The following is a 21379-nucleotide window of genomic DNA, read 5'->3' as shown; positions in this document are numbered from 1 at the left end:
ATGGCATGTGTATAGCTATGAAACGAAACTGCACATTCTGCACATGTACCCCAGAACTTAAAGTACAATAAAAATAATAATCACAAAATCCTGCCCCCAATCCAAGGCCTCAATTTAATTAGAGCCTATAAAACAGGACAAACAAAAATGTCACTCTGTTTCCTTCACTCCACAACTTGTATGTGTGGCTTACAATGCATTTACTTTAATATCAGTCTTGATAAACTCTGGGGCAGAAAGCCAGGGGTAACCCACCTAATCCTTTCATGAAATGTCTAACATGGCCTCGAGTGTGTGGGATCTTTCTCAAGCCCCCATGCTTGAGTGCCATTTGCTGATGGCCCTTCCCCATGAGTGAAGAAGCTGTGTCACTAGTTGAACACTAGGTACAAGAGAGCATGAGAATCATGCTTGCAGCTGTAGTTAGCTGGGGGGCTGGTGGACAGCACTGCTCCATGATTGTACATTCTGAGTTCTCCCATTTTAATGATAATTGTATAAGTTTTCTATCTTTGAAGATTCTTGCATTTTTACATATCAGAATCCCAAGGCTGATAAAAATTTAAAAAATTAAAATAATAATAATAATAGCCAGGCACAGTGGCTCATGCCTGTAATCCCAACACTTTGGGAGGCCAATGTGGGCGGATCACAAGGTCAGGAGATCGAGACCATCCTGGTTAACATGGTGAAACTCCATCTCTCCTAAAAATACGAAAAAGTAGCCAGGTGTGGTGGCGGACACCTGTAGTCTCGGCTACTCAGGAGGCTGAGGCAGGAGAATGGCGTGAACCTGGGAGGCGGAGCTAGCAGTGAGTGGAGATCCTGCCACCGCAATCCAGTCTGGTTGACAGAGACTCCATCTCAAAAATAAATAAATAAATAAAAATAAATGACCCATCATTAACAGCCAGATTTTGGCAAATTTAACTGTCCCGGTCCCAAGACAATCTTAATAACTCTAAGATCTTAAAAGACTAAACACTATTTTTCAATATCCTTAGTAAGAAGAGAGAGAAAAAGAAAATCATTATAGACAATAAAGAATACAACCTAAATACTATTTGGTTTTTTCTTTTTTTTTTCTTTCTTTTTTTTTTTTTTTTTTTGAGATGGAGTCTTGCTTTGTCACCCAGGCTGGAGTGCAGTAGCATGATCTCGGTTCATTTCAACCTCCGCCTCCTGGGTTCAAGTGATTCTCCTGCCACTGAGTAGCTAAGATTACAGGTGCCTGCCACCACGCCTGGCTAATTTTTGTACTTTTCAGTAGAGTCAGGGTTTCACCATGTTGGCCAGGCTGGTCTCAAACTCCTGACCTCAAGTGATCCACCCACCTCAGCCTCCCAAAGTGCTGGGATTACAGGCATGAGCCACTGCACCTGGCCTGCAAATACTATTTGGAAGCAGCCTTTTGCTACTAACTGCTCATGACAGTAATAACCCTCCTCTGGCTGCTGCAAACTGGCACATTTCAGGCTAAACTTTCATCTACACGGAAACAACAAGATCAATCTGCTTTACCCCTTCAACTTTGTGAGCATGCTATTAAAAAAAATAAATAAAAATAAAAAACTTTGCACAAAGAATTAATAGAATGGGAAATTTTTAAAAAGTAAGCAGAGGCCTGTTTAGATTACAAGAAGCATAACAACCAAAGTTAGCACATGAAGATTGTTTGGATCCAGATTTAAAGCAAAATTTGTCAGATAATGAGAAAATGAGATACTGTTCAGGTAAGAGTGAGGAAACTTGGCTAGGTGCAGTGGCTCACACCTGTAATCCCAGCACTTTGGGAGGCCAAGGTGGGAGGATCACCTGAGGTCACGAGTTCAAGACCAGCCTGGCCAATATGGCGAAACCCCGTCTCTACTAAAAATACAAAAATTAGCCGGGTGTGGTGGCGTGCGCCTGTAATCCCAGCTCCTCAGGAGGCTGAGGCAGGAGAATCGTTGGAGCACAGGGGGCAGAGGCTGCAGTGAGCCAAGATTACACCATTGCACTCCAGCCTGGGCGACAGTGCAAGACTCTGTCTCAAAAAAAAAAAAAAAAAAAAAAAAGAAAGAAAGAAAAGAGTGAGGAAACTCAACTAAGGGCTGCATATCAGCTGATACCAAAAAAATCATTGTTCATTTTGTCAGATGTGATGAGATAGTGGCTGTGTAGGAATACATAAATGCTGTTCAGGGATGCACACTGAACAGATAAAATGATGTGATGACTGATTTGCTTTACAATATTCCTGCAAAGGGAGGTAAAGGAACAGAAGTACAAAATGTGGGACAATCTTAAAGATCACGGAAATTGAGGAATGGGTATTTTAGCGGTCATTGTACTATTTTCTCTACTTCTGAATAGGTATAAAAATTGTAATTTAAAAATGTAAAATAAAACAGCCAGGCGCAGTGACTCATACCTGTAATCCCAGCACTTTGGGAGGCCGAGACAGGTGGATCACATGAGTCAGGAGTTCGAGACCAGCCTGGTCAACATGGTAAAGGCCTGTCTCTACCAAAAATACAAAAAACAAAAAAAAGTCAGCCAGGTATGGTGACAGGTACCTGTAGTCCCAGCTACTCAGGAGGCTGAGGCAAGAGAATCACTTGAATCCAGGAGGCAGAGGCTGAAGTGAGCTGAGATTTTGCCACTGCACTGCAACCTGGGTGACAGAGTGAGAATCCACCTCAAAAAAAAAAAAAAAGAAAGAAAAGAAAAAAGTATAAATAAATTGACTAATCCCTGCTCTGAAGCCACATCCAAACAGAACTCTAAAAAAAAGATTCAAGCAATTTACTGTGCTGTTTATATACACATCTCCCTCACACCTCTGTAACATTTAAATATTTTACAACATGATGGGTGGGAGTGGCTCAAAGCTGGACATGCTGGCATGTGCCTGTAGCCCCAGCTACTTAGGAGACTTAGGCAGGAGGATAACTTGAGCACAGGAGTTCTAGTCCAGCCCAGACAACATAACAAGACCCTGTTTTTTTTTTTGTTTTTTTTTGAGATGGAGTTTGACTCTTGTTACCCAGGCTGGAGTGCAATGGTGCGATCTCAGCTCACTGCAACCTCTGCCTCCCGGGTTCAAGTTATTCTCCTGCCTCAGCCTCCCGAGTAGCTGGGATTACAGTCACATACCACCACATCCAGCTAATTTTGTATTTTTAGTAGAGATGGGGTTTCTCCATGCTGGTCAGGCTGGTCTTGAACTCCCGACCTCAGGTGATCTGCCTTCCAAAATGCTGGGATTACAGGCATGGGCTACCGCACCCGGCCAATCCTGTTTCTTTAAAAAGAAAGGTTGGGGAGCTGTCAGGGAGCTCACTGATGAATTATTTTGGCAATAACAACAATTGCTATCAAAACACAACTATAAAATCCAAAATTGTATCTATTTCCAGATCTTTCTCCTTACTTCCAAACTCATTTATCCAACTGTCTCCTCCACCTCCACACCTCAACTTAAATGTCAACTCAAAATAAATTAACAATTTCTGTGTTCTTAGATTGGCTTTCCTCTAACATCTCAAGACTTGTCTTAAATTCTTACTTAATGTTATTAGCACCAAATCTGAAGGACTCTAGTATAGAGACTCTGATATAAGAAACATGTGTTTTTGAGAAACCACACAAAATGAAATAATTATTATAGCTGTAAAAACAAATATGCCCATAAACAAAAAACAGTAAAGGATTAGAGGCTTTCAGTCACACTAGAGAGTGATGTTAAATTATTCTGTTAATTCAAGAAAATATATAAACCTAATTCTAACAAATTTTCTATAAAATAAAAAAGAACCAACTGTTGAAGTTGAGAGTGAAAAAAGTGGAAGTTTTAGAAAGAGGTGAGGCCAACTGCAGAATGTGCTCATCACATATCATCAAGGCTGCCCCAATCACACCCTCCGCTTCCCCATCCCCTTATTCTACTTAATTCTACCCCAGACCTTAACACCTTACACTGTAAATATCTCCTACTTACTACACATTTCCCCACCAGATTGAATGCTCCAGACTGTATGGGGCAGTTCCCCTGCACCTGACTCACAGGTGCCAAATGACTGCAGGATTATGAGGCTGGAAGTAGTAAATATTTCCTCAATACTTGCAGTGGTTCACAGCCATGAAAAATCTAAGATTTCCTCTCTCCCTTTCAGGAACCTTAAAGAAAGCAGCAATACTGTCAGAGGCATTTGAAAGAGAGCAACTCGATCTTAAGTAGGAGCTGGGTAAAATGAGGCTGAGACCTACTGAGCTGCATTCCCAGATGGTTAAGGCTAAGTCACAGGGTGAGGGAGGTCAGCACAATATACAGGTCATAAAGACCTTGCTGATAAAATGGGCTGCAGTAAAAAACCCAGCCAAAACCAAGATAATGACAAGAGTGACCTCTGCTCATCCTCACTGCAATACACCCATCAACTCCATGGCAGTTTACAAATGCCATGGCAATGTCAGAAAGTTGTTCTGTATGGTCTAAAAGGTGAACCATAAAATTAATCCACTCCTGTCCATGTGCAGTGGCTCTCACCTATAATCTCAGCACTCTGGGAGGCCGAGGTGGGTGGATCACCTGAGGTCAGGAGTTTAAGACTAGCCCGGCCAATAAGGTGAAACCCCGTCTCTACAAGAAATACAAAAAAAATTAGTTGGATGTGGTGGTGCATGCCTGTGATCCCAGCTATTCAGGAGGCTGAGGAAGGAGAATCGCTTGAACCCAGGAGGCAGAGGTTGCAGTGAGCCAAGATCACACCACTGCACTCCAGCCAGGACTCCATCTCAAAAAACAAAAAACAAAACAAAACAAAAAAACACAGTATGAGAGGTTGGGTATTGTGGTTCATGCCTACAATCCAAGCATGTTGGGAGGCTGAGGTGGGTGGATCACTTGAGGTCAGGACTTCGAGACCAGCCTGACCAACATGGTGAAACCCCATCTCTACTAAAAATACAAAAATTAGCTGGACATAGTGGCAGGTGCCAGTAATCCCACCAACTTGGGAGGCTGAACCAGGACAATCGCTTGAACCTGGGAGGTGGAGGTTTCAGTGATCTGAGACCACACCACTGCACTCCAGCCTGCGTAACATGAGCAAAACTCTGTCTCAAAAACAGAACAGTAAGAGAAAACTGAAGCTGAGTCCTACTCATTGTATTTACTTTCCTAAATAAAACAACATTATAAAAAACATTACTCAGTAATATAATTTAGTTGAAGGGGAAAAAACAGACATATCAAATTTTTCTGCAAAAAAGCTGATCCATCATTTTCCATAATTCAGTGATTCTGGCATAACACACTTCCTTCCCCATCAAAATCACAGGAATACAAGTTTTCTCAATCTAATGAATTTAATAACTTGGGTTATCAAATATTATTATAAAATAGGCAGTATTTTTCTTTCCTGCGACTATTTTTTTTTTTTGAGATGGAGTCTCGCTCTGTAGCACACACTGGAGTGCAGTGGCACGATCTTAGCTCACTGCAAGATCCGCCTCCCAGGTTCATGCCATTCTCCGGCCTCAGCCTCCTGAGTAGCTGGGACTACAGGCGCCCGCCACCATGCCCGGCTAATTTTTTGTATTTTTAGTAGAGACAGTGTTTCACCGTGTTAGCCAGGATGGTCTCAATCTCCTGACCTCGTGCTCCACCCGCGTCATCGTCCCAAAGTGCTGGGATTACAAGCGTGAGCCACCGCACCTGGCACCTGTAACTAATATTATTTCTAAGATCCAGAATGTATTGATTACTGCAACAATGCTGACATACGCTGCACAAAAAAAAGGAAGAACCAGACATTCATTAAAGCTAGGAAAAAGCAGAACTCAGTGTGCTCAAGAACCACTAGCGGGCAGGACAGGTTGTCTCATGTCTGTAATGCCAGTACTTTGGGAGGCTGAGGTGGGCAGATCACCTGAGGTCAGGAGTTCCAGACCAGCCTGGCCAACGTGGTGAAACCCAAACTCTACTGCAAATAAAAAATTAGGCTGGCATGGTGGCAGGTGCCTGTAATCCCAGCTACTTGGGAGGCTGAGGCAGACAGAATTGCTTGAACCCAGGAGGTAGAGCTTGCATGAGCTGAGATCACACCACTGCACTCCAATATGGGCAACAGAGGAAAACTCCACCTCAAAAAAAAAAAAAAAAAAAAAAGAGAACAGCAAACAGCTAGCAGGTGTCATTTGCTATGGGGAAACAAGGGATATGATCTTGCTGGCAATCCTTCCATTTTAGTAAATCTAAACAGTGTGATTCCATTCTTTTTTGTCTGCACTCCACTCTAGAGCCAAAACAAGAAAATCAATTATATTTCTATTTCTTTCAAAACACATCTAACAATTAAGAGATGATATGCATGGCTCCATGCTCTAAAAGGAACTTTCTTATGTCCTGAGTATCGTGGACATTTGATGAATGCTTGTTCAGTTGGCTAGTGTAGACTTCAATAATAAACTGTTCAGTGCATAATGTCAGACAAATGTTGTATCTGAAAAGTAGGACAAATATTCTTTTAGTTCTGTCTACCCATAAACGCAATACTTACATGTATTTATAATGGGTTAATAAAAAGAAAATTAGTTTATTGTTCTAGAGAGTATCAGAATTTTGACAACATGAATTCTCCTGTCTTGGAACATAATTAAAAGTAAGAGGGATATTATTTCATGTGAAAGTTACCATTAAAAAAATCATTGTTAAGCATTAAATAATTATTTCACATAATCTTCTAATCTGACTTAAGACTGAAGACCTACCACCTGAAGCTGGTTTATCAAGTTGTAAGTCTTCACATGTTGAATTCGCAAGTTCATGTCTGAAAGGTGAGAATAAATACTTAATATTCACTAGGCAATATTCAGCAAAGTAATATTCACTGGTGCATATTTTACATTTCATAACCAAGGGTGGCTTTGAAAAAAAAAAAGACAGGCTGGCCATGGTGGCTCATGCCTGTAATCCCAACACTTTGGAAGGGTGAGGCAGACAGATCATGAAGTCAGGAATTCAAGACCAGCCTGGCCAACAAGGTGAAACCCCGTCTCTACTAAGCATACAAAAATTATCCAGGCATTGTGGCAGGTGCCTGTCATCCCAGCTACTCAGGAGACTGAGCTAGGAGAATCACTTGAACCCTGAGAGGCAGAGATTGCAGTGAGCCAGGATCACACCATTGCACTCCAGCATGGGCGACAAGAGCAAAACTCCAGCTGAGAAAAACAAAAAAAGAAATATCCCATTACTTTAAGGCAATGTAGATATAGCCAGAACTTCTACAGAAGTCTGAACCACATTATAAAGCCAGAAAAACATACCAGCTAATATTATTTAATACATATAGCACTAAATGGAAGAGGTAATATTTTCTTTTACTTTTTTTTTTTTTTTGAGACGGAGTCTCACTCTGTCACCCAGGATGGAGTGCAGTGGCAGGATCTTGGCTCACTGCAACCTCCGCCTCTCGGGTCCAAGCAATTCTCCTGTCTCAGCCTCCCAACTAGCTGGGACTATAGGTACCTGACACCATGCCTACCTAATTTATGTATTTTTGTAGAGACGCGGTTTCATCGTATTGGTCAGGCTGGTCCTGAACTCCTGACCTCAGGAGCTCCGTCTACCTCAGCCTCCCAAAGTGCTGGGATTACAGGCGTGAGCCACCATGCCTTGCGGAAAAGGTAATATTTTCCAAACATATACATTAGTGTAACCTTGTTGGACTTATAAATATGATTTTTTTTAGTAACAGAAGCAGAAGATTCTCCTGAACTGTATCATTTCAGCTAACATTTATTTACTTAAGATTAAAATAATGTAACAGCTATAGAAAGTCAAGAGGTAGCCAGGCACAGTGGCTCATGCCTGTAACCCAAATACTTTGAGAGACCAAGGCAGGTGAATCACCTGAGGTCAGGAGTTTGAGACCAGCCTGGCCAAAATGGTGAAACCCCATCTCTACTAAAAATACAAAAATTAGCCAGGCATGGTGGTAATCACCTGTAGTCCCAGCTACTAGGGAGGCTGTGATGGGAGGATCACTTGAACCTGAGTGGTGGAGGCTGCAGTGAGCTATGATCGCACCACTGCACTCCAGCCTGGGTGACAGAGCAAGACTCTGTTTCAAAGAAAAAAAAAGAAAAAGTCAAGAGCATGGAGAGTATTAAATTCAGACATAACCAATGGTCTATCATCAGAACAGCTCCATTTTTTTGCTATCATTATATGTTAAGGTCAATTTGCTAAACATGAATATTTGTACTAAAGTTTTAAGTGTACCATATAACACATTATTGCTGACTTAGGTTTAATGTCCTTTGCTGTACAATATACCTGAATATCTTACTTATATATCACAACAAAAGTATTTTTCCCTAAGGCAATTACCACTAATACTGCTTTAAAGTTATAAAATGTGGGCTGAGGGGTGGCTCACACCTGTAATCCCAGCACTTTGGGAGTCCGAGGCAGGCAGATCACAACGTCAAGAGATTAAGACCATTCTGGCCAACATGGTGAAACCCCGTCTCTATTGAAGTACAAAAATTACCTGGGTGTGGTGACGCACCCCTGTAGTCCCAGCTACTTGGGAGGCTGAGGCAGGAGAATTTCTTGAATCTGGGAGGCGGAGGTTGTGGTGAGCTGAGACTGCAACTCCAGCCTGAACAACAAGTGCGAAACTTTGTCTCAAAAAACAATTATGAAATGTGAGGATTGTTTTTATAATTTTACAACACCTGAGCAATACTGTCTTTAAACTAAAAAATCTAATAAATCACCATCACAACAAAAGCCCCACAAGATCTGTTTCACCTTATAAAAAGCACTGACATTTAGTGTGTGGTAATTTGTTGCAGTAGCCACAGGAAACTAGTATTGTACTGAAGCCTCAACACCCACCTGAAGGGGCTGGGCATGTTGGCTCATGCCTGTAATCCAAGCACTTTGTGAGGCCCAGGTGGGTGGATCACTTGAGGTCAGGAATTCGAGACCAGCCTTGCCAACATGGCGAAACCTCATCTCTAAAAATTACAAAAATTAGCTGGGGGTGGTGACACATGCCTATAATCTCAGCTACTCAGGAGGCTGAGACATGGGAACTGTTCGAACCCAGGGTGGGGTGGAGGTTGCAGTGAGCCAAGATTGTGCTACTGCACCCCAGCCTGGGTGACAGAGTGAGGCTCCATCTCGACAACAAGAAAACAAAACAAAACAAAACCCCACCTGTAGGTTTCCAGTTCTGTCAATAGTCCCCCACCCAACCCCTTAGAAGCACACAGTCTTTTGCTGTGGGCCATGGAGAGGAAGAAGGAAGCGCCTCCTCATGGCAGAGGCCTACCCAGGAGAAACTCAAGGGAAGGCACTGCCAGGCCAGTCCTTCTGCCAAGGCCATTTTTTTTTTTTCTGATGGAGGGACACAGTTTCACTCCGTCTCCCAGACTGCAATGCAGTGGCACAATCTCAGCTCACTTCGACCTCTGCCTCCCCAGTTCAAGCGATTCTCCTGCCTCAGCCTCCCGAGTAGCTGGGATTACAGGAGCATAGCATGTCTAGCTAATTTTTGTATTTGTAGCAGAGATGGGGTTTTGCCATGTTGCTCAGGCTGGACTCAACCTCCTCGCCTCAAGTGATCCACCTATCTCAGCCTCCCAAACTGCTGAGGAGTGAGCCACCGCACCCAGCACTCACCAAGGCCTTTGATGGCAGGCTTTTTCCAGGTGACCACTCCTTGTCTGGTCTGGTTCTGCCCCACTCTCCCTCTCACCAAGTTGGAATCCCTCACTACTTTTCAGTAGAGGAGAGTGTGTACCCCAATCTCAGCTTGGTATGATTCAGATCTGCATTTAACTCATGAAACCTGGCTGATCCTCAAGCCCTGGAGAAAAAAAAGGGTCTCTCTGTGAGTATGATACAGGACAGGTCTGTCCCCAGGACCCTGGGAGAGGGAAGCCCAATGTCCCACCAGGTTGGCAGGGCTGGGGAAGGGAAAGTGTTATGGTAGCCCCAAGACTAAAAAGAGGCAGCAGAGGGAGCAGGACATCACTCCCATTGAACTCATGCTGCTGCCTGAGTGAGGTGAGGGAGGAGTGCACCCGAGTGACATGAGGGGGCAGAGAGGTGCGGTTCCAGGGCGGCTTTCACCCTTACTTCCTGCCATGTTACTCTGATCCCCTGCAGGTGAGCCTGCCCACTTTTGGCTTAGGGCTGCTGCTGGGGCCTGTACTCAAACACAGCCCCCATGGCCATGGCTCCATGAGTGGGGCAGAGCAGGGAGGAGTCCTAGACAGAGGAGAGGCTGAGGCAGGAGGGAGTGGGCCTCAAACTCCAGGAGGGGGCCCTTCTCATAGGTCCTCTTTTCCAGCCTCTCCTTCCTTACCCCTGGGCTGATCACCTGGGGAAGAACTGAGGCAAGCTTTCTCATCCTCAGGTCTGAGGGGTTCAATTACCAGGCCCGAGTAGCTGGGATTACAGGCATGCACCACCACACCTGGCTAATTTTGCATTTTTAGTAGAGACAGGGTTTCTCCATGTTGGCCAGGCTGGTCTCGAACTCCTGACCTCAGCTGATCCACCCACCTCTGCCTCCAAAGTGCTGGGATTATAGGTGCCAGCCACTGAGACTGGCCAAGCAATCCTTTTCTAAAAATGAGCTGGGCTCGGTGGCTCATGCCTATAATCCCAGCACTTTGGAAGGCTGAGGTGGGTGGATCACTTGAGGTCAGGAGTTTGAGACCAGCCTGGGCAACATGATGTAATCCCATCTCTACTAAAATAAATAAATAAATAAATAAATAAATTAGCCAGGTATGATGGTGGCCACCTGTAATCCCAGCATCTCAGGAGGCTGAGACAGGAGAATCACTTGAACCTGGGAGACAGTGGTTGCAATGAGCCGAGATCATGCCACTGCACTCCAGCCTAGGTGACAACAGTGAGACTCCGTCACAAACAAAAACAAAAAACAAAACCAGATTCCATCTCAAAATAAATAAATAAAACAAAAAATGTGGTATGGCAATGAAAATAATTACTGTGTTAAAGACAGTTTCGTAGAAAATAAAAGACCACTTAGATACAATAAGCTGTCTTTTTAGATGAGTATACTTGTTATTCTTATTTTACAGCTAAAGAAACTGGCTCAGAGAATGTTATTCAATTCGACCATGTTGCATTTCTGGACGGTGCAGCTGAGATCAGACTTCGTGTGTAACTCCACTAGCCTACGAGGGTGCCTCTCATAAAGGTAAGAAATGTAAATTTGGCCTAATCTACAAAGTTGCCAGGGCAGCACTGGGTCAATTCTACATACAGTACTTCTATATTCATCAAGGGAAACCCTAAGGGAAGGTGAAAATGCTTCTAGAAGGCAACTGGACACCAGTGCCCTTGCTTGTTGCCTTTGGGCTCTTCCTCTAAGGCCAATAGTGACTTGAAATTACCACCTAACTGTTTCAATCAAGTGGACAAAATGGTACCAAGGTCGTCAACATCAGACAAATTCACCTGAGGACCTATCTATGTGCTTTGAAAGACAAAACTGTTTTTGTAAAGGATACTGTATTTCAGAAAAACAAAATCATATTAACAACCAATAACACCGTAAAATGCTGATGTATTGAATGCTACTTTAGAAAAACATGTTCAAATCTAGGAAAAAAATTTGATAGAAAACTACATAATTGGCTGGGCACCGTGGCTCACGCCTGTAATCCCAGCACTTTGAGAGGCTGAGGTGGGTGGATCACGAGGTCAGGAGTTCAAGACCAGCCTGACCAACATAGTGAAACCCTATCTCTACTAAAAATATAAAAAATGAGCCAGGCATGGTGGCGTGTGCCTGTAATTCCTGGCTACTCAGACATGCAGGAGAATTGCTTGAACCCAGAAGGCAGAGGTTGCAGTGAGCAGGTAAGCCAAGATCGCACGACTGCATCCCATCCTATGTGACAGAACAAGGCTCTGTCTCAAAAAAAAAAAAAAAAGAAAGAAAAGAAAACTACGTATCAATTATCTAGCTAACTAGCTATCTACAGAAATGGTTTCATTCTATTGCTCAGGATGGAGAGCAGCAGGATGATTATAGCTCACTGCAGCCTTGAGCTCCTGGCCGCAAGTGATCCTCCTGCCTTAGCCTCCTAAGTAGCTGCAGCCACAGGTGGACAGTTACACATGGCTTTTTGTTTTGTTTTGTTTTTTGTACAGAAAGGGTTTCACTACATTGCCTGGGCAGGTCTCAAACTTTAGAGTCTCGATGTGTCACCCAGGCTGGGGTGCTTGGTGTGATCTCGGCTCACAGCAACCTCCACTTCCCAGTTCAAGTGATTCTCCAGTATCAGCCTCCCGAGCACCTGGACTACAGGCATGTGCCACCACACCCGGCTAATTTTTGTATTTTTTGTAGAGACTGAGTTTCTCCATGTTGGCCAGGCTAGTCTCGAACTCCTGACCTCAGGTGATCCACCCACCTCGGCCTCCCAAAGTGCTGAGATTACAGGCGTTGAGCCACCATGCAGGGCCAAACACTTTCTTACTTTATTAAATAGCATAACCCAGGTGGGGCATGGTGGCTCATGCCTGTAATCCCTACAAGTCTGAAGGCCAAAGTGAGAATATCAGTGAACCCAGGAGTTTGAAACCAGCCTGGGCAACATAGTGAGACCCCCATCTCTACAAAAAATACAAAAATTAGGCTAGGCGTGCACCACGCCCAGCTAATTTTTGTACCTTTTGTAGGGACGGGTTTTCATCCTGCTGCCCAGGCGGGTCTCGAACTCCCGAGCCCAAGCCATCCTCTCACCTCGGCCTTCCAAAGCGCTGGGATAACTGGGCCCAACCAGTCTCACGTTTTCTTTAAGCAGCCCCTCCCTGTTGCACACTTGGATAGTTTCCTTTTTTACTTTTTTAGACAGGGGTTACCTGAGTCTCACAGGCTGGAGTGCTATGGTGGGATCATAGCTCATTGGAGCCTTGAACCTTGGGAGTTCAAGTAGCTGGGAAGCTGAGGTGAGACTAAAGAGATGGGGTCTCGCCAGTTTAACAGGCTGCTCTTGGCCTGAAAGGATCCTCCGGCCTCGGCCGCCACCGGACACAGTTTCCTATTTTTGACGGACATACACACTGTGCTGGGTGGGAGTTTGTCAACTACCCTTCTCCAGCCAGCAATACACAGGACCTGGAGAGGAGGTGGCGGTTACCAGGCTCCACTGTCAGAAGACTGACCATCTCCAGGCACTATACCGCCCCTGTGACGTCGCGGAAGACCAGCTCATAGGACTTTTCGAAAGGGCGCCTCTGAGACGTCAACGAAGGTGCACCTCTATGGCGTCACAGAGGACCAACTCTCACACGCAGCCAATCGGAAGTGAAGGCAGGGCTTCTGGGTCTTCCTGGAGCGCACATATGTGGGCCAGCGGCGACAAGAATTACAATTTACCCCATCGTCCTCTGAGCTTTGGGGATGATGGATGAATAAATACAGGCACAGACAGGTGATCTACCCAGAGCTGATGAGTAACAAGCCTGCTCTCAGGCCGTGTGACTCCTAGATTAGTACTCTTCTTTTTTTTTTTGGAGAGAAAGTCTCACAATCTCGGCTCACTGCAACCTCCACCTCCCGAGTTCAAGTGATTCTCCTGCCTCAGCCTCCCAAATAGCTGGGGCTACAGGTACCTGCCATCACAGACATCTAATTTTTGTATTTTTATTGGAGATGGGGTTTCACTATGTTAGCCAGGCTGGTCTCAAACTCTTGACCTCAGGCGGTCCTCCCGCCTCAGCCTCCCAAAGTGCTGGGATTACAGGTGTGAGCCACTGTGCTTGGCTGCTTTTTTTTTTGTTTCAAAATAGAGATGTTTAGCCAGATGTGGTGGCACAAACCTGTTGTCCCTCCTACTAGGGAGGCTGAGGTGGGAGGATCACTTGAGCCTAGGAGGCAGAGACTGTAGTGAGTCAAGATCATACCACTGCACGCCAACCTGGATGACAGGGTGAGACCCTGTTTAAAAAATAGAAAAGATATGGGGTCTTGCTATGTTGCCTAGGCTGATCTTGAACTCAGCCTCAAGGAATCCTCTTGCCTCAGCCTCCCAAAGTGCTGGGAGTACTGGCATGAGCCGTTGCACCTACCCCTGGGAACTTTTTGCTGGGAGTGGTTTCTCTTATCTATCCTGGCTTCAGGAGGGCAGGACCCCAAACCAAGGGTTTCTTCAAGTGGGCAGCACTTTGGGAATGAAAGTGGGGTCAGTACTTGGTGTGCTGCAGAGGTGGCTATAGCCTACAGGGCCTGCTGGAACCTAGGACAGCACTTCATGGGGAAAGCTCGGGCCTTACCTGCCCAGGATCTCGTTGGGCTAATAATTGTCATGGAAGTCCTGTGCGGAATGAGAGTCCGGCAGTGCCTCATCCCGGGTCATGCTCAGATCCTCAGCAAGGGAACTCTGGGTGGCTCTGAGAGTGGAACACAAGCTGTCAGCCCTCCTGACCCAGAGGGTGTTCTCCTTGGGGCCTGGAACTGTTTCTCACTCACCCTTACATCTCCTGGCACCACATTGGCCTACAGTGAATGTTCCAAATAAATGTTTCTGAATTGAGGCCGGGCATGGTGCCTCACACCTATAATCCCAGCACTATGGAAGGCTGAGGCAGACAGATCACTTGAGGCCAGGATTTTGAGCCCAGCCTGGCCAACATGGTGAAACCCCATCTCTACTAAAAATACAAAAATTAGCTGGACGTGGTGGCTGGCACATGCTTGTAGTCCCAGCTACTTCAGAGGCTGAGGCAGAATTGCTTGAACCTGGAAGGCAGAGGTTGCAGTGAGCGGAGATCGCGTCACTGCACTCCAACCTGGGAGACAAGGCAAGACTCCAGCTCATAAAAAAAAAAAAGCTTCTTTGTAGAGATCGGGGTCTTGCTCTGTTACCCAGGCTGGAGTGCAGTGGAACAATCATAGCTTACTGCCACTACTGCCGCCTCAACCTCCTGGGCTCAAGCTATCCTCACACACTACCCTCCCGAGTAGCTGGGACTAAAGTATGCCCCAGGCTTGAGTGCAGTGGTGCAATCTCGGCTCTCTGCAACCTCCACCTCCCAGGTTCAAGCGATTCTCCTGCCTCAGTCTCCCAAGTAGCTGGAATTATAGGCGCCTGCAACCATGCCTGGCTAATTTTTTGTATTTTTAGTAAAGACAGGGTTTCGCCATGTTGGCCAGGCTGGTGTCGAACTCCTGACCTCAGGTGATCTGCCCGCCTCAATCTCCCAGGAAGAAGAAACTGTTGGTCTCATAAGTGTCCTTCAGCTGTACTGAAATGGAAATGAATAGCTCATCTCAAGTGGCAGGGGAGCCCAGGCAGGGGCAGCTGGGGTACGGGGGTCGGGGACCGAGGCTGCTGTCAGCTAACTTCAAAAGCTGACACGGGAATCAGGAAGGTGCTCAAAGGATGTCAACCCGGGGTGTGGGCAGGCCCAGGATTACAGGTGTGAGCCACTGCGCTTGGCCACTTTTTTTTTTTTTTTAGTAGAGATGGTTAGCAAGATGTGGTGGCACACACCTGTTGTCCCTCCTACTAGGGAGGCTGAGGTGGGAGGATCACTTGAGCCTAGGAGGCAGAGACTGTAGTGAGTCAAGATCATACCACTGCATGCTGACATGGATGACAGGGTGAGACCGTGTCTAAAAAATAAAAAAGATATGGGGTCTTGCTATGTTGCCCAGGCTGATCTTGAACTCAGCCTCAAGCAACTTTATTATTATTATTGTTATTATTTTTAGAGACAGGGTCTCACGGTCTCACCCACACTGGAGTGCAATAGTGCAATCATAGCTCACTGAAGCCTCAAACTACTGGGCTCCAGTGATGCTCCTGCCTCAGCCTCCTGAGTGGCTGGGATTACAGGCATGCACCAGCACGCCTGGCTCATTCAGCCCAGGGACATCAAACCCCCATCCCCCCACCTGCAACCATCCCTGCCTGGGACCCCTTCTGTCAAAGCAGTGAGGGTACAGCTGGGGGCCTTGAGCCTGGGTGGTTCTAACTGGCTGTGTGGTGGGGCCACATTCCCTGGCTTGGGCTGTCAGGGCAGAATCACAGGGGTCACCCCACCGTGGAGCTTGGGGCCCTCACTCACTGATGTTGGGGTGCCCTGAGACCTTGTGCAGGATGTCAACCTCCTTCAGTGTGGCTTCTTGCAGCTCCTGCACCTCCTCGGGGGTGAAGCTGCCTCCAATGGTGACGTCGATGACCTTCACAGCGTGCTCCTGGCTCGTGGGCTTGTGGATGCAGCACCTGACCATACTGCTAATGCTCCTGGGAGTGCAAAGGACAGATGGCCTCGGGGGCCCCTCACCCCATGGGGAGTCCCAGATTCAAGGCTGCAGCAGAGATGTTCTGCCCTTATCTAGAGATTTACACTTTCCCTCAACTTCCTCTGAGCTTTTGGGGATTGTGGATGAATAAATACAGGCACAAATAGGTGATTTGCCCAGAGCTGATCAGTAGAAGCCTGCTCTCAGGCTGTGTGACTCCTAGTTTAGTGATTTTTTTTTTTTTTTTTTTTTGGAGAGAAAGTCTCACTCTGTTGCCGAGGCTGCAGTGCGGTGGCACGATCTCGGCTCATGCAACCTCCACCTCCTGTGTTCAAGTGATTCTCCTGCCTCAGCCTCCCGAGTAGCTGGCACTACAGGCGCCTGCCACCACACACATCTAATTTTTGTATTTTTACTAGAGATGGGGTTTAACCATGTTAGCCAGGCTGGTCTCAAATTCTTGACCTCAGGCGGTCCTCCCATCTCAGCCTCCGAAAGTGCTGGGATTACAGGTGTGAGCCACTGTGCTTGGCCACTTTTTTTTTAATAGAGATGGTTAGCAAGATGTGGTGACACACACCTGTTGTCCCTCCTACTAGGGAGGCTGAGGTGGGAGGATCACTTGAGCCTAGGAGGCCTGCAGACTGTAGTGAGTCAAGATCATACCACTGCACGCCAACCTGGATGACAGGGTGAGACCATGTCTAAAAAATAAAAAAGATATGGGGTCTTGCTGTGTTGCCCAGGCTGATCTTGAACTCAGCCTCAAGGAATGCTCCTGCCTCAGCCTCCCAAACTGCTGGGAGTACAGGCATGAGCCATTGTACCTGTCCATGGAAGCGGTTCTTGAGCACACTGAATTCTGCTTTTTCCTAGCTTTAATGAACATCTAGTTCTTCCTTTTTAGGTGCAGTGTATGTCAGCATTGTTTCAGTAATAAATGCATTCTAGATCTTAGAAATAATATTAGTCACAGGTGCCAGGTGCAGTGGCTCACGCCTGTAATCCCAACACTTTGGAAGGCTGAGGCAGACAGATCATGAAGTCAGGAATTCAAGACCAGCCTGGCCAACATGGTGAAACCCTATCTCTACTAAACATACAAAAATTAGCCAGGTGTTGTGGCAGGTGCCTGTCATCCCAGCTACTCAGGAGGCTGAGCTAGGAGAATCGCTGGAACCTGGGAGGCAGAGATTGTAGTGAGCCAGGATCACACCATTGCACTCCAGCATGGGCGACAAGAGCAAAACTCCAGCTGAAGAAGAAAAACAAAAGAAATATCCCATTACTTTAAGGCAATGTAGATACAGCCAGAATTTCTACAGAAATCTGAACCACATTATAAAGCCAGAAAAACATACCAGCTAATATTATTTAATACATATAGCACTAAATGGAAGAGGTAATATTTTCTTTTACTTTTTTTTTTTTTTTTTTGAGATGGAGTCTCGCCCTATCACCCAGGATGGAGTGCAGTGGCAGGATCTTGGCTCACTGCAACCTCGACCTGCCAAGTCCAAGCAATTCTCCTGTCTCAGCCTCCCGAGTAGCTGGGACTACAGGCACCAGCCACCATGCCCAACTAATATTTGTATTTTTGTAGAGACGGGGTTTCACCATATTGGTCAGGCTGGTCTTGAACTTCTGACCTCGGGTGATCCGTCCACCTCAGCTTCCCAAAGTGCTGGGATTACAGGCATGAGCCACCATGCCTGGCCAGAAAAGGTAATATTTTCCAAACATATACATTAGTGTAACCTTATTGGACTTATGATTTTTTTCAGTAACAGAAGCAGAAGATTCTCCTGAACTGTATCATTTCAGCAAACATTTATTTACTTAAAATTAAAATAATATAACAGCTATAAAAAGTCAAGAGGCACCCAGGCGCAGTGGCTCATGCCTGTAACCCAAACACTTTGGGAGGCCGAGGCAGGTGAATCGCCTGAGGTCAGGAGTTTGAGACCAGCCTGGCCAATATGGTAAAACCCCATCTCTACTAAAAATACAAAAATTAGCCATGCGTGGTGGTAATCACCTGTAGTCCCAGCTACTAGGGAGGCTGTGATGGGAGGATCACTTGAACCTGAGTGGTGAAGGTTGCAGTGAGCTATGATTGCACCACTGCACTCCAGCCTGGGTGACAGAGCAAGACTCTGTTTCAATGAAAAAAATGAAACAGTCAAGAACATGGAGAGTATTAAATTCAGACATAACCAATGGTCTATCATCAGAACAGCTCCATTTTTTTGCTGTCATTATGTGTTAAGGTCAATTTGCTGAACACGGATATTTGTACTAAAGTTTTAAGTGTACCATATAATACATTAATGCTGACTTAGGTTTAATATCCTTTGCTGTACAATATACTTGAATATAATACTTATATATCACAACAAAAGTATCTTTCCCTAAGGCAATTACCATTAACACTGCTTTAAAGTTATAAAATGTGGGCTGAGGGGTGGCTCACACCTGTAATCCCAGCACTTTGGGAGTCCGAGGCAGGCAGATCACAACGTCAAGAGATTAAGACCATCCTGGCCAACATGGTGAAACCCCATCTCTACTGAAGTACAAAAATTACCTGGGCGTGGGACGCACCCCTGTAGTCCCAGCAACTTGGGAGGCTGAGGCAGGAGAATCTCTTGAATCTGGGAGGCGGAGATTGTGGTGAGCTGAGATTGCAACTCCAGCCTGAACAACAAGTGCAAAACTTTGTCTCAAAAAAAATATGAAATGTGAAGATTGTTTTTATAATTTTACAACACCTGAGCATTACTGTCTTTAAACTAATCTAACAAATCACCATCACAACAAAAGCCTCACAGGATAATCTGTTTCACCTTATAAAAAGCACTGACAGTTAGTGTGTGGTAATTTGTTGCAGTAGCCACAGGAAACTAGTATTGTACTGAAGCCTCAACACCCACCTGAAGGGGCTGGGCATGTTGGCTCATGCCCGTAATCCCAGCACTTTGTGAGGCCCAGGTGGGTGGATCACTTGAGGTCAGGAATTCGAGACCAGCCTTGCCAACATGGGAAAACCCCATCTTTAAAAAAAATACAGAAATTAGCTGGGGGTGGTGGCACATGCCTATAATCTCAGCTACTCAGGAGGCTGAGACATGGGAACTGTTTGAACCCAGGGTGGGGCGGAGTTTGCAGTGAGCCAAGATTGTGCCACTGCACCCCAGCCTGGGTGACAGAGTGAGGCTCCATCTCAACAACAACAACAACGAAAACCCCACCTGGTTCTGCCCCACTCTCCCTCTCACGAAGTTGGAATCCCTTACTACTTTTCAGTAGAGGAGAGTGTGTACCCCAATCTCAGCTTGGTATGATTCAGATCTCCATTTAACTCATGAAACCTGGCTGATCCTCAAGCCCTGGAGAAAAAAAGGGTCTCTCTGTGACCAAAGTGTTATGGTAGCCCAAGACTAAAAAGAGGCAGCAGAGGGAGCAGGACATCACTCCCATTGAACTCATGATGCTGCTGCCGGAGTGAGGTGAGGGAGGAGTGCACCCGAGTGATGTGATGGGGCAGAGAGGCGCGGTTCCAGGGCGGCTTTCACCCTTACTTCCTGCCATGTTACTCTAATCCCCTGCAGGTGAGCCTGCCCACTTTTGGCTTAGGGCTGCTGCTGGGGCCTGTACTCAAATGCAGCCCCCCATGGCCATGGCTACAGGAGTGGGGCACAGCAGGGAGTGGGACAGAGGAGAGGCCGGGGCAGGAGGGAGTGGGCCTCAAACTCCAGGAGGGGGCCCGTCTCATGGGTCCTCTTTTCCGGGCTCTCCTTCCTTACCCCTGGGCTGATCACCTGGGGAAGAACTGAGGCAAGCTTTCTCATCCTCAGGTCTGAGGAGTTCAATTACCGGGCCCATGTAGCTGGGATTACAGGCATGCACCACCACACCTGGCTAATTTTGCATTTTTAGTAGAGACAGGGTTTCTCCATGTTGGTCAGGCTGGTCTCAAACTCCTGACCTCAGCTGATCCACCCACCTTGGCCTCCCAAAGTGCTGGGATTACAGGTGTGAGCCACCATGCCAGGCCGAACACGTTCTTATTTTATTAAATAGCATAACCCAGGCGGGGCACAGTGGCTCACGCCTGTAATCCCTACAAGTCTAAAGGCCAAGGTGAGAATATCAGTAACCCAGGAGTTTGAGACCCGTCTGGACAACATAGCGAGACCCCCATCTCTACAAAAAATACAAAACTCAGGCCAGGTGTGCACCGCCCCCAGCTAATTTTTGTACCTTTTGTAGAGACGGGGTTTTCTCATGTTGCCCAGGCTGGTCTCGAACGCCGGAGCCCAAGCCATCCTCCTGCCTCGGCCTCCGAAAGTGCTGGGATAAGTGGGCCCAACTAGCCTCATGTTTTCTTTAAGCAGTCCCTCCCCATTGCACACTTGGATAGTTTCCTTTTTCACTTTTTTAGACAGGGGTTACCTCAGTCTCGCAGACTGGAGTGCTGTGGTGGGATCATAGCTCATTGGAGCCTTGAACCTTGCGGGGTTCCAGTAGCTGGGAAGCTGAGGTGGGACTAAAGAGATGGGGTCGCGCCAGGTTAACAGGCTGCTCTTGGCCTGAAAGGATCCTCTCGCGTCCGCCGCCACCGGACAGTTTCCTATTTTTGACGGACATACACACTGTGCTGGGTGGGAGTTTGTCAACTACCCTTCTCCAGCCAGCAATACACAGGACCTGCAGAGGAGGTCGCGGTTACCAGGCTCGACTCTGAGGAGACTGACCAGCTCCAGGTACTATATCGCCCCTCTGACGTCGCGGAAGGCGCGCGTCTGTGGTGTCGCTGAAGGCCAGCCTGTATGACGTTGCCCAAGGCGCGCCTCTGAAACGTCACCGAAGTCGCGCCCTAAGACGTCACCGAGGGCGCGCCCCTATGGCGTCACATCGGACCGACCGCCACGCGCAGCCAATCTGAACTCGAGGCGGGGCTGCTGGGTCTTCCTGGAGCACGCATGCGCCAGCGAGCTGCCACAAGGTTTACACTTTCCCCCATCTCCCTCTGTGCTTTTGGGGATGGTGGATGAATAAATACAGGCAAAGACAGGTGA

The 21379-nt window shown here is 46.6% G+C and overlaps 1 protein-coding gene across 1 annotated transcript in view; it reads right to left on the bottom strand.

The window, feature by feature from the left end:
- LOC129523893 (uncharacterized) overlaps positions 1 to 16501 on the bottom strand; it is a 33899-nt gene extending 17398 nt beyond the window's left edge. The window contains exons 1-4 of the mRNA XM_055347843.2: positions 16121 to 16501; positions 8544 to 8654; positions 6757 to 6815; positions 256 to 382 (exon numbers count right to left, since the gene is read on the bottom strand). Coding sequence (XP_055203818.1) covers positions 256 to 382; positions 6757 to 6815; positions 8544 to 8654; positions 16121 to 16286 — 463 coding nt within the window. The 5' untranslated portion in view covers positions 16287 to 16501. The remainder of the gene's footprint in view (positions 1 to 255; positions 383 to 6756; positions 6816 to 8543; positions 8655 to 16120) is intronic.
- Positions 16502 to 21379: the final 4878 nt, after the last annotated feature.

Source organism: Gorilla gorilla, chromosome 6 (assembly GCF_029281585.2).
Source record: "Gorilla gorilla gorilla isolate KB3781 chromosome 6, NHGRI_mGorGor1-v2.1_pri, whole genome shotgun sequence".
NCBI classification, from domain to species: Eukaryota; Metazoa; Chordata; class Mammalia; order Primates; family Hominidae; genus Gorilla; species Gorilla gorilla.
Note: the sequence above shows the minus strand (reverse complement) of the source record. Positions and strands in the feature narration are given on the sequence as shown.